At 47.8% G+C, this 14,996-nt stretch overlaps 1 protein-coding gene across 7 annotated transcripts in view; it reads left to right on the top strand.

Moving 5' to 3' along the window:
* GSR (glutathione-disulfide reductase) overlaps positions 1-14,996 on the top strand; it is a 47,619-nt gene that overhangs the window by 9,704 nt on the left and 22,919 nt on the right. For all 7 annotated transcript variants that reach the window (XR_002092332.2, XM_006266908.3, XM_019494149.2 and 4 more), the window contains exons 6-7: positions 5,938-5,992; positions 11,144-11,243. Coding sequence is in view for 6 of the 7 variants with exons in the window: in XM_006266908.3 (XP_006266970.2) it covers positions 5,938-5,992; positions 11,144-11,243 (155 nt within the window). In the remaining variant the exon portion in view is untranslated. The remainder of the gene's footprint in view (positions 1-5,937; positions 5,993-11,143; positions 11,244-14,996) is intronic.

The raw sequence follows: 14,996 nt of genomic DNA, 5'->3' as shown, positions 1-14,996 counted from the left end.
TTAAAGTCCAAGTAGGTGATGTCAGCCTCCTCTCCTTTGTTCAAGTGGTGTGTCACCTGGTTGTAGAAGGAAATGAGGTTCGTCAGGAAAGACCTACCTACAATGAAGCCACGTAGGCTATCCTTCAGAATATTACATTCCATTAGCCTGTTGTCAGTGGTTTCTTTGCTTTCCCGCCCCCTCCCCCCCCCCCCCAATATCTTTCCAGGGATTGAGGTCAAACTGATTGGTCTGTAGTTCCCTGGATCTTCCTTTCTCCCTTCCTTGAAGATGGGCGCCACATTGGCCCTCTTCCAATCCTCAGGAACTTCACCCAAGTGCCATGAGTTCTCAGATATTCTTGCCAGTGGCTGCTCTATAATGTCCGCCAGTTCTTTTACCACTTGTGGGTGCATTCCATCCGGACCAGCTGATTTGTGGGTGTCCAGCCTCTCAAGGTTTCCTTTCACGAGGTATCCACCAATGATACGTGTGTGTTCACCCATGTCCTGGCAATCCTGCATCTTGTTGGGCAGGGTGATCCCCTTGGGCTGATGGAAGACTGACACAAAGTAGTCATTAAGGACATTATCTTTTTTACTGGATGTCGGTTGTCACCTGCCCCATTTGGTTTAGCAAGGGTCCAGTGTTGGTTCCTACTTTCTTCCGACTTCCCATGCATCTGAAGACGGACTTTTTGTTGTCCCTGATTCCCGTAGCCAATTTGAGTTCAATTTCGGCCTTGACTTTCCTAGTTTGCTCCCTAGAGGTGTGGGCCAGTGCGGATTATTCCTCCTTGGTGATGTTGCCTGACTTGCAACCCTTGTAGGCTTCTCTTTTCAGGTATAAGAGGTTCATGAGTCCCCTATTTGGGGGGTCACCCAACCCTTTTGTAGCCTTTTCTTTGGGCTGGGATGGACATGCCTTATGCTTCAAGGATTGCATCCTTAAGGAGTGACCAGTCTTCGTGGACTCTTCTCTCTGTTAGATTCTGGTTTCTCAGGGCCTTGGCAACCAGCTTCCTGAGCTTATGAAAGTTGGCTTTCCTAAAATCAAAAGGTGGCTAGAAAACTGGGTGGATCATTGGGCTCAGAGGGTAGTAGTCAATGGCATAATTTCGTTGGTAGCCAGTGTCAAATGGAGTGCCCCAGGGATCAGGCCTGGGGCCAGTTTTGTTCAATATTTGCATCAATGACCTGCAAGATGGGATAAAGTGCACCCTCACCAAGTTTGCAGATGATGCCAAGCTGGGGGGAGTACTTTTCTATTGGTCAGGTACTTTCCTTTTGGTCAGTAAGGCTAACTGATAGTTAGGGTTTGACTTTAAGGTTGCCCTTAACCCCATACCAAGCTTAAACCCTAAGCTTTATCCCTGGCAACAATCCATCCCAAGCCTGGAAGTTCTGTACTTTGAGGTCTAAGGTCAACCCTGTCCCTGTTCACCTCCTAGCTTTGCCCTTTCTACAGTTTGGGAAATTACCCATGAGCTCCAGGCTTCAAGCACAGCACAGGTAGTCATAGAATCATAGAATATTAGGGTTGGAAGGTACCTCAGGAGGTCATCTAGTCAAACCCCCTTCTCAAAGCAGGACCAGCCCCAACTAGATCATGCCAGCCAAGGCTTTGTCTAGCCAGATCTTTAAAAACCTCTAAGGATGGAGAGTCCACAACCTCTCTGGGTAGACTGTTCCAGTGCTTACTACCCTTCTAGTGAGAGAGTTTTTCCTAATATCTAACCTAAACTTCCTTTGCTGCAACGTGAGACCATTATTCCTTGTTTCATCATCTCTGACTACTGAGAACAGTCTAGCTTCATCCTCTTTGGAACTACCCTTCAAGTAGTTGAAGGCTACTATTAAATCCCTCCTCAGTTTTCTCTTCCCCAGACTAAATAAACCTACTTTCCTCAGCCTCTCCTCATCAGTCATGTGCACCAGCCCCCTAACCATTTTTGTTGCCCCTCACTAGACTGTCTCCAAATTGTCCACATCCTTTGTGTACTGGGGTGGGGGAGCAAAACTGGACACAGTACTCCAGATATGGCCTCACCAGTGCCGAATAGAAGGGAAAAATCGCTTCCCTCAATCTGCTGACAACACTGCTACTAATGCAGCCCAGTATGCAGTTAGCCTTCCTTGCAACAAGGACGCAGTGTTGGCTCATATTCAGCTTACTGTCTACTGTAACCCCCAGGTCCTTTTCTGCAGAGCTGTTGCTTAGCCAGTTGGTCCCCAGCCTGTACTGGTGCATGGGATTCTTCCATCCTAAGTGCAGGACTTTGCACTAGTCTTTATTGAACCTCAGATTTCTTTTGGCTCAATCCTCCCAATTTGTCAAGGTCTCTCTGAATCCTAGCCCTACCCTTCAGCGTATCTACTACCCCCCACAGCTTGGTGTCATCTGCAAACTTGGTGAGGGTGCACTCTATCCCATCTTGCAGGTCATTGATGTAAATATTGAACAAAACTGGCCCCAGGCCTGATCCTTGGGGCACTCTACTTGACACTGGGTGCCAACTAGACATTACGCCATTGACTACTACCCTACGAGCCCAATGATCCAGCAAGTTTTCTATCCACGTTACAGTCCATTCAACCCATACTTCCTTAGCTTGCTTGCAAAAATGTTGTGGGAGATAGTGTGGTAGTGCACCTTTGGGTGCCTGCCACTTTAAGGGCTTAAGCAGGCTGCAGACCCAATCAGGCAGTTGCATGACAGTAAGGAGGCTGCCTGATTGGTGGAGGGCTAGGCAGCCTGGGTATAAGTCCAGGCCCTGAGAGCAGAGCTGGCAGCTGCTACAGGGATGCTGCTGAAGTAACATCACCCAGCTGGAGATCTGCTGCTTCTGGAACACCTAGAGATTAGGGTAGGAACTATGGGGCGGAGGAGGTTCCTTCTAGTCCTGGGTAAGACCTGAAACTGCACCCTGCTGGGGTTGGATAGTGTGGTGGGGCTGCCTGTGGTAGGGCAGACCCCAAGAAATGCCGCACCTCTGCCTCCCCAATGAAAGGCAAGGATGGGGCTTCATAAAGCCCCAGCCCCCACTACCTGGTGGGTAACCCCATAGAGGGGACAGTCTAGGGCCCAGGTATGTTGGCAGACACCTGGGGCTTGAGTGGGCCATAGGCTGAGTGTGAGATGCCCAAGGCCAGAGAGGGCCAGGGGCTGGAGTCAGGCCAGAATTTGGGGTGGCAGGTCTGATGCTGTGTTGTAGAGGGGGGCTTGAATTGGGTGGCCTGAAGGTCTGCGAGGGGTCAGGACCAAATGTGACAGAGAGGAAACCTGAAGGGCTGTATGGAGTAGGGCAGAGTCTGTGGCCCGTGGTGGGGCAAGAATGAGTGTGACCCAGTAAAAGGGGCAGTGTGTGTGGGACCCAGTTATGGGGCTTGAAAGAGGCCCAGCATAGGGGCAGAATTCGGCCCTGGAAAGGGCTAAGTGAGAGTCAACTGTTTGGATGCTATCTATGAGGCATGGAACACGGTAAAGGGGAGGTCGGAACTGTTCATTACACCCTTGGCATCGGAGCAATAAATAGGAAGCCTCCCACCTATGAACAACTATTTAGTTCCAACAAAGGCATGGCAGACAAGTCAGGTGGGCGGACTGCCCTGGACAGGTGGATGGGCCAACGATTGGACCGACCTTGGGAAGGCCCCTTGTCACAGATGGTATCAAAAGCCTTGCTAAAGTCAAGGTATATCATATCCACTGGTCTCCTCGCATCCACAGAGCCAGTTATCTCATCATAGAAGGCAATCAGGTTGTGCAGGCATGACTTGTCCTTGGTGAATCCATGCTGGCTGTTCCTAATCACCTCCTCCAAGTGCTTAGAAGTGGATTCCTTGAGGATCTGTTCCATCATTTCTCCAGGGACTGAGGTGAGGCTGACCTCCTGAGGCAGGCTGACATATGGATGCCTCCATTCCCCTCAAAAGGAAGTCTCCAACAACCATCACCTGTTACTTGTTCTTTGTAGCAGTTATCTTGATCCTTCCAACCTTGGGGAAGCCTGGTCTGTCTTCTTCCACCAATCTAATGTGTTCTTCCTCCTCTGTTGCTAGGGCTCCATATCTGTTCTCCAGGCAAACTGCTGCAGGTGGAGATGAAGATCTCTGCTTGCTGCCAGAGGTCACAAGTTTCCAGCTTCCACCTTTCTGGGAATCCATGTCCTCTGCCTTTTCTAGCACTGCCTTTGGCAGTCCTTCCTCCACAGTCTTAGACGTCTCCTCCAGCACTGAATTGATGATGGTCTCATGATGGAGGATGCTTTGGAGCCTTGCCATCTCTTGCATCCCTCTCTCTTGCTTGTTTCCTGAGGGACACCATGAAGAGGTACCACTCACACTGCAGGCATTCCCCCAACTGACTGTCACTGAAAGGAACCTGCAAGACGCAGTCTTCGCAGCACCAAACAAGGTAGAAGCTTCAACAGTGAGCAGTCCTGCCTGGACAGACACCTCAGAGGTGCAAGCAGAGGCAATGGCAGTGGTTCTGGCATTGTGACAAGCTCCAGCCATTTCTCTGGGTCTCTGAATCCACCTCTTCTCTTTTACTGCCCTTTTTCCAAGCAGACCTTTCCTAGCAAACTTTTCTGTAAGTTAGGCTGTTTACTGCTCCTTGGTCTTGAAAGGTTCCTTTTTTCCCTGGTTCCTCTCACCAAGCTTAAAGGCTTCCCTTCAAAGAGGAGGGGAACAAACTGACTTGCAAACTGCTCTCCCTGTTTGCTGTACCTGTTTGCTCAGCTGAAGTAAACCTGAAGCAATCCTATAATTTCATTTTCTTGTCTTCTGTCCTTTCTGCATTCCAGTTCTCCATTTATAGCCCACAAATAGAGACAAGCATGGGAGGTGAGACAAGTAATAAGAAACTTTTTTCTAAGAAGGAACCTGTGATGTTCTCCATAAAATAAAGAAACATAATATGGATAGTTGTGGTGTGGGCTACAAGGTGTGACACAGACAGAGAAGGCCAGCTTTTGTGATTTAGTTTGGTTGAGGACAACCTCAAGCTCAACCCTAAATATCAGTGTAGACATACCCTAAATTCGCTTTTTCTAGCATGTAATAGGGTCGAATGTCAAGTGGATTTATTTATATATATTTCCAGTTACAATATTTGTCAAGTTTTTCTACCTATCCTTCCTTTGACTTTTACTTAAAACCTTGAGTTCCAAAGCAAACTCTGTAACTTGCTAGGAGTAAGATTTAGTTTTGGTTGAGTGGAGATTGAGAAGATCCCTAGCATGGTATAACAATAATATGCCTTATCCATGCTAGGATTTTAATGTGAATTGCATGTTCTGCTTTAAAGTGTATTAACTAATGCATGTTATTAGATAGTTTTCTTAGTGCGTAGAGGGATGTAGAGAGTTGGTGGCAGCACTGCCTAGAAGGAAGTAAAGCAGAGTTAGCTTACTTCTGAGAAAACATCTTTGATTAAGCGAGAGTGGAAGTGGCTTTCTCAAGGGATGGTTATTTGAGGCAGAATTCATTGGATTGGTGGAGTAATGAGTTGAACTGAATAAGGCAAGAAGTGATTGCTGGGGAAAGAGTAAAGATGTGGCAGTGACAATTAAATATGCATGACTCCTTGCACCCAAACTCACAGGTGTAGCCTCCTTAAACAAGAAAGTATCTGTGAAGTTCTTTAAGCCTTATTATAACATTACTTTCTTTCTATTTTGAACAACTACAAAACTCAACTTTGCAAAGCAAATGATGCACTTTGACTTCCATTCTTCTAGTGGGAAAAAGTGCTTTATAATTAGTAAAATACTTGTATGTATTGGAAGTCTTTGTACATAAGGCTAATATTCTTTAATTGCAAGAAAGGTAAATTGTAACCCAAACATTGAACTGAAATGCAGAAATTTATATGCATGATTGTTGTAAAATAATGCTAACTTTTACAAGGAGATAAAGTATTATGCTGCATTTGAAATTTTGCTTTGTTTTGCAGGTGCCAGTTTGGGAATCACCAGCGATGGTTTTTTTGACCTTGAAGAGTTGCCCAGGTAACAAATGAAAAATACTCTCATTACCAAAATTAAGTACCTCAGGCTGCTCTTAGCCTAGCTACTCAAGAGTACTCCTTTCATGTCCCTTTGAAATCAGTTACTCCTGGACAATGTGGATGTGAAAACACAGCCAAAGTAGAATGGGAACTAGGGTAGATTATTGCACAAGAATAGGGAGGAGTTGGATTCACACCAGCCTTTAAAATGGATCTCTCCTTTTTTGAGTAACTACATTCTGGACAGCATGACACTGTATGAATCATTGCTGCTTGTTTTTCATGTTCGTGTGGGAAGTGTCATATTATTTACTATATTTACTTAATTCCAAGACAAGCTTTCTTTCACTGCCCTGCAGTGGTGGGGAGGGAGGAGGGGGGGCTGATTCACCTCAGCTGTGGTCCCCTGCTCCTTTAGCTGTAACGGGGCCATGCTGGGATAGCTGTGGTCCCTGTTAGTGGGACAGGGCAGGGAGGTGGGGGATTAAAAACCCTCCTCCTCTCTCCTTGTTGCTCAGCACCAGGGGTGTGGCCAGCCGCCATCCAGGCATGGCCCCTTTAAGGTAAGAGGTTAATTTCTCTCTCCTTCCCTTCTGCCACTTGGGACCACAGCTAGAGTCTGGTAGCCCCAGCCCCCACCTCCTCCTCTGCCACTTGTCTGCACACAGGCAGACCCCAGCTGTGTGTGTGTGTGTGTGTGTGTGTGTGTGTGTGTGTGTGTGTGTGTGTGTTGGGGGGGGAGGGGGAAGGAGTGAAAAATTAAACCCCTCCCTGTCCACTCTGCCTTAATGGGACCATGCCCCCACCCCTGCTCGGGCTAGAGAGCAGAGGGGGTAGGTCCAGCCCTGCTCTCTGGAGTTGAGAGCACAGCCCAGACTGGGGCTGCAGAGCATGCTGGGATGCTGGAGGACTCTGGTTTAACTTAAACCAGGAAGGGGTCTGGGACAGAAGTTGCATAAACCAGTTTGACCCAAATCAGTTAAGTCGATTAAGAAAGCTACACGTCCCTGCAAGCCGATATTGGCGACCAGGGTGGATGACTGGAGACCCTCTGGGTTAAAATCTGTGGGAAACACGGCACAGGGGACACAATGGTGGGAGTCTACTACAGACCTCCCACCCAAAGTCCTGAGCTTGACCAGGAGTTTGCCCAGGAACTGGCTGAGGCGGCATGCTCCAGGACCATGGTTGTCATGGGTGACTTCAATTACCCGGACATCTCGTGGGAGGATTGCTCAGTAAAATCTGAGCAGTCGCAAAGCTTCCTCTCGTGCGTGGATGACCTCTACCTGACTCAAGAAGTCTATGGGACAACGAGAGACAAAGCGCTGCTCGACCTGGTACTCGCTACTGGGGATGACCTAGTCGGCGACCTAGTGATCAGTGGGAAGCTGGGTGACAGCGACCACGAGCTGATCACCTTCACCATCCGCCAAAAAGCTGGCAAGTCAGTCAGCAACATGCAAGTCCTTGACTTCAGGAAAGCCGACTTTGACAAGCTCAGGAGGCTTGTCAGTGAGGCCCAAAGGGACCATGACCACAGGGAGAGGGGAATTCAAGAAGAGTGGTTGCTCCCCAAGGGAGCGATCCTCAATGCACAAACTAAGTCTATTCCATCTCGGAGGAAAGGCAGCAAGAGGGCACAGCAGCCCCCCTGGCTCTCCAGGGACCTAGCAGACCTCCTGAGGCTAAAAAGAAAGGCCTACAAAGGATGGAGGATGGCAGTCACCTCCAAGGAGGATTATTCTGCACTGGTCCGGTCCTGCAGGGAGCAGACCAGGAAAGCCAAGGCTGCAACTGAACTCCAACTAGCTTTGAGCATCAAGGACAATAAAAAGTCCTTTTTCAGATATGTGGGGAGCCGGAGGAAAAGCAGGGGCAACATTGGACCCCTGCTGAACCAGATGGGGCAACTGACAACTGACGCCCAGGAAAAAGCCAACCTATTAAATAGGTACTTTGCATCGGTCTTTCATCAGCCCCATGGGACGCCCATGCCCGCTACTGGTCAGGGAAGTCCGAGTGAGGGTGATCCCCTGCCCTCCATTAATGCTGACTTCGTGAAGGAACATCTTGAGAAGCTGGATACCTTCAAGTCAGCCGGCCCTGACAATCTTCACCCCAGGGTACTCAAGGAGCTGGCGAGCATCATAGCCCAGCCTCTAGCACGGATCTTTGAAAACTCTTGGCGCTCTGGTGTAGTGCCTGAAGACTGGAAGAAGGCCAATGTGGTGCCTATCTTCAAGAAAGGGAGGAAAGTGGATCCGGCTAACTATAGGCCCATTAGCCTGACTTCTATCCCGGGCAAGATCTTAGAAAAGTTTATCAAAGAGGCCATCCTTAATGGACTGGCCGATGCCAACATCTTAAGGGATAGCCAGCACGGGTTTGTTGTGGGTAGATCTTGCTTGACCAATCTCATTTCCTTCTACGACCAGGTGACCTATCACCTGGACAAGGGAGAAGAGATTGATGTCATATATCTTGACTTCAAAAAAGCCTTCGATCTGGTGTCCCATGATCACCTCTTGGAGAAACTGGCCAATTGTCGCCTTGGGTCCTCCACGATCCACTGGCTGGAAAATTGGCTCCGGGGTCGGACCCAGAGGGTAGTAATTGATGGAAGTCACTCATCATGGTGTCCTGTGACCAGTGGGGTCCCCCAAGGCTCTGTCCTTGGACCCATACTGTTCAACATCTTCATTAATGATGTGGACACTGGAGTCAGAAGCGGACTGGCCAAGTTCGCCGATGACACCAAACTTTGGGGCAAAGCATCCACACCAGAAGACAGGCGGGTGATCCAGGCTGACCTGGATAGGCTCAGCAAGTGGGCGGACGAGAATCTGATGGTGTTCAATGCTGATAAATGTAAGGTTCTTCACCTTGGGAAGAAAAACCCGCAGCATCCTTATAGGCTCAGCAGCGCTATGTTGGCTAGCACTATGGAAGAAAGAGACTTGGGGGTCATCATTGACCACAAGATGAACATGAGCCTGCAGTGCGATGCTGCGGCTAGTAAAGCGACTAAAACGCTGGCTTGCATCCATAGATGCTTCTCAAGCAAATCCCAGGACGTCGTTCTCCCCTTGTACTTGGCCTTAGTGAGGCCGCAGCTGGAGTACTGCGTCCAGTTTTGGGCTCCACAATTCAAAAAGTATGTGGAGAAGCTTGAGAGAGTCCAGAGAAGAGCCATGCGCATGATCAGAGGTCAGGGAAGCAGACCCTACGATGACAGGCTGAGAGCCCTGGGGCTCTTTAGCCTGGAAAAGCGCAGGCTCAGGGGTGATCTGATGGCCACCTATAAGTTTATCAGGGGTGACCACCAGTATCTGGGGGAATGTTTGTTCACCAGAGCACCCCAAGGGATGACGACTAGGTTGAATGGTATAAACTACTACAAGACCGTTTCAGGCTGGACATAAGGAAGAATTTCTTTACTGTCCGAGCCCCCAAGGTCTGGAACAGCCTGCCACCAGAGGTGGTTCAAGCGCCTACATTGAGCACCTTCAGGAGCAAACTGGATGCTTATCTTGCTGGGATCCTATGACCCCAGCTGACTTCCTGCCCTTTGGGCGGGGAGCTGGACTCAATGATCTTCCGAGGTCCCTTCCAGCTCTAATGTCTATGAAATCTATGATTACTACATTCAGCCAGGCTTATCTTAAACCAGTTTTGGCCATTTTGAAATTGGTGTAGATGCACTGAACTTATGTTCTTTTACAGGTTTAAACCAGTTTCTGATCACTTAAACCAGTTTATGTGTACCTTCTGTCCCTAGCCAAAAGGTTACGGTAAAGGTTACAGGAGGAGCGAAGGAGGAGGCGTGGGCTGATGGGGGACAGGGGCAAGGGAAATGGCCTTGCCCAAATGGGCTGCCACAGAGGGAAGGGGCATGGCCAGGCCCTGATCTGGCTGTAAGGGTGGAGGGTGTGGCGGGCTGGTCGGGGGTGCTTCTGTACTGAGCTGCCCACCTCGCTGCACCTGGCCAAAAACCAGGCTTTGGATGCCTCCCCAGGGGTGCCAGCTTATGACCAGCCCCCTTCCTGGAGCACACACACAAGCCTGGGGTACCTCTGTCACCACCCGGACTCATGTCTTTGTCTGGGCTCTGTGCCACCCAGGATACACAGACCCTGTAGACCTTGGGATTTTGGGGTGCTTCTATTAGCCTGAAGCATTCACCAGCAGCCTCCCTTGTAGGAGGAACTAAAATAGCCGAGCCTACCTTAGCCGGTCCCTTCCCTCTTAAGCATACACAACTAGGTGTGCTAAAACAGATAGATTTATTGATCAAAGAGGGATAGGTTTGGGAAGGAATGCCAGTAGCAAAATATAGAAAGAAAACCAACCTTGAGCAAATCTAGGTGGCTTGTCAGCCTTTTGATATGCAACTAGAGTACATTAAACTAAACTTCTGGTTAGGTTTCTGCTCAGTCACTGACTTGCATCCTGTGTGAGAGAGAGCTGCAGAGGTCCACACTTCTGTGTGTATGTTCTAAAATGTCAAACTTCCTTCTTCCTGGAGAGACTCTCTTAAATAGCCCTCCTGTCCATACCACCTGGACCCAGTCAGGGACAGGTGTTATTTGATGCCAGCCAATCAGTTTGAAAAACATCACAGTTACTTACTGGAGCGACATTGGCTTAAGCCCCTGCCCCCATGTCATGAGGGCAGAGCTTAGAACAAAAGAGAGAGGCTAGATCGGGGGTGGGCAAAATGCAGCCTGTGGGCTGGATGCAGCCCACCAGGCCATTCTATCTGGCCCCCGGGGCCCCTAAAAAATGTAGAAAATTAATATTTATCTGCCCCTGGCTGCCTCTCATTTGGCCCTTGATGGCTTGCCAAAACTCAGTAAGTGGCCTTCCACCCAAAATAATTGCCCGCCCCAGGGCTAGATCCATCCCCTCACCTGAGGTCAGGCTCCATGGGCTGCATTTGTCCCATGGGCCAGGGTTTCAGCACCCCTGCTCTAATATAATAGGAAAGAACCTACAAAAAAGCACTAGTCATGGGGTAGAAAGTCGCAGCTAAAGTAGCCCTGGAATCAGGGTGATTCTGGCTTAACAGGAGACCCTTCAAGCTTTCATACAGGGTATAGACACACCTATGCTAAAGCTCTGCTGTGCTGGTATTGTTTCTTCTTCACAGGCGCAGCGTTATTGTTGGTGCTGGGTACATTGCTGTGGAGATTGCTGGAATCCTTTCTACACTGGGCTCGGAGTCATCCCTACTGATCCGTCATGACAAGGTATGGTATCCAGCCCTGTTTCTGCACTTGTGCTCTTTTTGCTTCTCAGAGTTTCAGGTTTTTTTCCTCCTTTCTCTTGGATTTTACTTTAGACATGACATGCCTTTTATTTTTAATCTACCCTGTTTTTCCTGAAAGTCTTGTTGGGACTACTGGGAGAGGTACATTGTTTGTGCTTGCACTATATGGAAGGACTTGGGAGCATTATATTTACAGACTTTTCCTTACAAATATTCATTAGGTACTAGAGTTAAATAGATATTAACAAAGTAAAGAGTGCTAACCATCTGACTACAATTCCCCTTCTTTGTCAGCTATTCCATGTTTGTTTCTTTCATTCTTGTGATCTTATTCTGCTATATTTTAAAAAAATATGCTTTCTACCATCTTAAATAGGTGGGTTTACAAATTGCTAACTTACATTAGCAGTTGCCCCCTGTACAGGCATGCTCCAGTTTGAGTGTTTTTTTATTTATTTAGCTTAACAGCGCCCACATATCAAGCCACGTGTCAAGTCTGTGGGTGAGGGGAAGGGATATGTCTGTCATATTATGAGTTCCATTTTGTTTTGTGGATTTATAGTTGTAATCATCCTTCTCCATTGTGTAGCACAGACTGTCTAGTAAGAGAGAGCAGTTACAGGCTATCAACACTGAACAAATTCTGATGACTGAAACAATGAAGTTCTACTAGTTGGGCTGTTAAGTTTGAATGGGTTGTCTTCACAGCAGCTGATAGGGAGAAATGTTAGGTTTGGGAAGGGATCAGAAAAATTCCCCAGTGGAAATTCATGGGCATGAGAAGTGACAGAAGGAGGTTTCTCTGTGTGATGGACAGCTGTTCTATCAGCAGAAGCCAGATAGCTAAGGAGTTGGGCAAACCCATGACTCTCAGATGTTCAGATCAGCTTGAGGGGGGATTATGTTCAGGTACTTGTTCGAGAGTTAGTATTGAACGAATGATAAATTCCTTTCCTAAACTTGTGCTTCCTTCTCATATTGCCAGATGATTCCTGAAGAATTTAACAAAAATGTCAGGGCAGAGTCTGGGAAATCATGCGTTAGCAAATAGGAGCTCAGTTAGGCTATGGCACTGATTATTGTGTCTAAGGGCCTGGCTGGGGGGTCTTGGCCCTGAGGGAGTCTGAACATGCCCTGAGTCAAGCTCTAAATGCAGAACTTCACCAAGAAGGCTGCTTCCAGGCTTGTCCACACTTGTAACAAAACAGTTACAAAACCTGACTTGGCTACAACACTGGTCTAATATAGCTACTCCTCCCTTAACATTGTAATTGTGTTCTTGAACAATGTGACTTTAAGCAAAACAATGTTAAGCAAATCCAATTATGTCGTAATTAGTTACTTATTAGCAGGCAGGGGCCAAACAACGTTATAACCGAACATTGCAAGACTTTAGAGTATGTTCTCTAATAGATCAGCAATGTAATAACAAAACAACGTTAACCAAGACAACGTTAGGTGAGGAGTACCTGTACAATGAAACATTGTCCTGGGGAACCAGTCAGCAGGCAGTCCCAGTGGCCTGCTGTCAGGCCTAGATTCTGATCTGCCCCTGGGGTGAAAAGGGCATCTAGATGACTTATTTAAGGAATTGTTTATGAGTACTATTTATAGTAAAGCCAGCCCATGTTGAGCCCCCAAAGTTCACCCCACTGGAACTGCAGGCTAGAACTTAGCCTGCTTAGCTTCATACAATCATAGAAATTAAGGGCTGGAAGGGACCTCGAAATACTGCTGAAATCAAGTGATCCCAGCAAGGTGTCTGTCCAGTCTCCTCTTGAAGACTTCCAAGGTTGGAGACTGCACCACCTCCTTGGGAAATCTGTTCCAGATTCTGGTCACTCTTACCATAGACAAGTTCTTCTTATGTCCAACCTGAAACCATTCTCTAACAGTTTATGGCCATTGCTCCTTTGTCCTCTCCTGGGGCACCCTAGTGAACAGTTTTTCTCCCAGCTCCCAATTATTCACCCCTTACATACTTATAGATGGCCACCAAGTCCCCCCTCAGTCTTCTCCCCTAGGCTGAAGAGTCTCAGTATCCTTAGTCTTTCCTCATAAGGTTTGTCCTCTAGGCCCTTAATTATTTTTGTGGCCCTTCTCTGGACCCTTTCAAGATTCTCCATGTCTTTTTTGATGTGAGGCACTTGGAACTGGACACAGTACTCTAGCTGGGGTCTTGCCAACACTGAATAGAGAGGAAGTATCACTTCCTTAGCTCTGCTCACAATGCATCAGCTAATGCATCCCACTATGCTATTAGCTCTGTTGCATGTGCATCTATGCATGCAAATGCAAGTCGCAAATTTACTTGAGATTAGTAATGGCGCAGTAGCACTCGTGTAGACGCCTGACTGGGAATAAATCTGCTCCTGGTCAGCCATCTGCCAGGGGGTAGGAAATTGCTCCCTACTCCCAGGAGCTGCCTGCTGCCAGGGCAGGCTCCACCTCAGGAGTCTGGGTGAGGATTGTCACGGAACAGGCACTGGGAGCTCCCTGCTGGCGGGGGCTGGGGAGCCTATTCCCTGCCCCGCTCCATGAGCATGGAGCTGGGTGGGGAACAACCTCCTCAGCCTGTTCCCCACCCATTTCCACACTCACGGAGTGGGGAACAAGCTCTCCACCCTGCCCCCTGGAATCGTGGCTCGAGGGCTGGGAGCTGTCCTGGTCAGGGGCAGGTTCCAGGCTTGGGCCCTGATTGGGTGATCTAGGTACAGGGCTTGGAAAGAGCTGCAGGGTTGGGGTAGGTCCCAGCCCCCTGCCCTGATCTGCCAGTGGGGCAGCTAGCAGTGACCTTTGAAAGAAGGGGGATGAACAGAATCACAGAAACATTACCTTAATTGTCTTGTCTTGTTTTGTCTTGTCTTTAGAGAAAATGGGATCAGAAATTTAGAAAAGGTAGCAATTGTAAAGATACAGAACAAAAGTTTTAACTTTGCTCCAAATGCCTTGGAAGAACTATGTTCCAGCTTCTGTGATGGCATTGTATTCAGTTAGAGCAGAACCAGTACATGTCTACTGCCACTTATGGGATAGAAAGATCAGATTGTGCACAAAGGACTTGCCCAGTGGAAACTGGAACATTTTGGGGAACAATTGCATGTGGACTTACCTATAATGTGTACTTTTGAAAAGTCACTCATGCAGTGAAGTATATACCTTTGAGTTCATATTTTCTTTGCTTAATCTCAAAAGAGTAAGCACATTCTGTTTGATCAAATAAAAGTTGCCATTACTAGTAGGTAGGTACAAAGTCACAAACATTATAGACCAGCACCATGACTTCTCCTTTGAATGTTTTGTTTGTATGAATGTTCCCACTGTGGTCATACTGTGCAATTCAAGCACTAGATCCCAGAGATTTTTGTCTTAGCCAGTACCCTAACTGTGTGCACTATGGGTGCAGTCTTACAGTCATAGTTCATTTAGGACTCCAAGATTCCCTTCCAGCTGAACTAGGCACTCTTTTTGAGCCCCCCACAGTGAACATCTGTGTATAGACAAGAACTTTAAAGAAGAAAGAAATTACTTACTAGTGACTGAAGTTCTTTTAAGCTGTGTTGACTTTGTGTATATTACATATCTTTCTTTCCATCTCCTTTGGAATCTTTGATATTTTTGGGCTGCTGACAGACATGGCAGCAGGAGTAAACGGTGCTTTACCGGAAGAGGAACTGCATCAGTTTGACCTGGCTCCCCAGTGGCTGTGTAGATCATGCTTCAGTGGGGCTTT

This window comes from Alligator mississippiensis, chromosome 2 (assembly GCF_030867095.1).
Source record: "Alligator mississippiensis isolate rAllMis1 chromosome 2, rAllMis1, whole genome shotgun sequence".
Classification (NCBI taxonomy): Eukaryota; Metazoa; Chordata; order Crocodylia; family Alligatoridae; genus Alligator; species Alligator mississippiensis.
The sequence above is the reverse complement of the archived record's forward strand: the minus strand, read 5'-3'. Positions and strand labels throughout refer to the sequence as shown.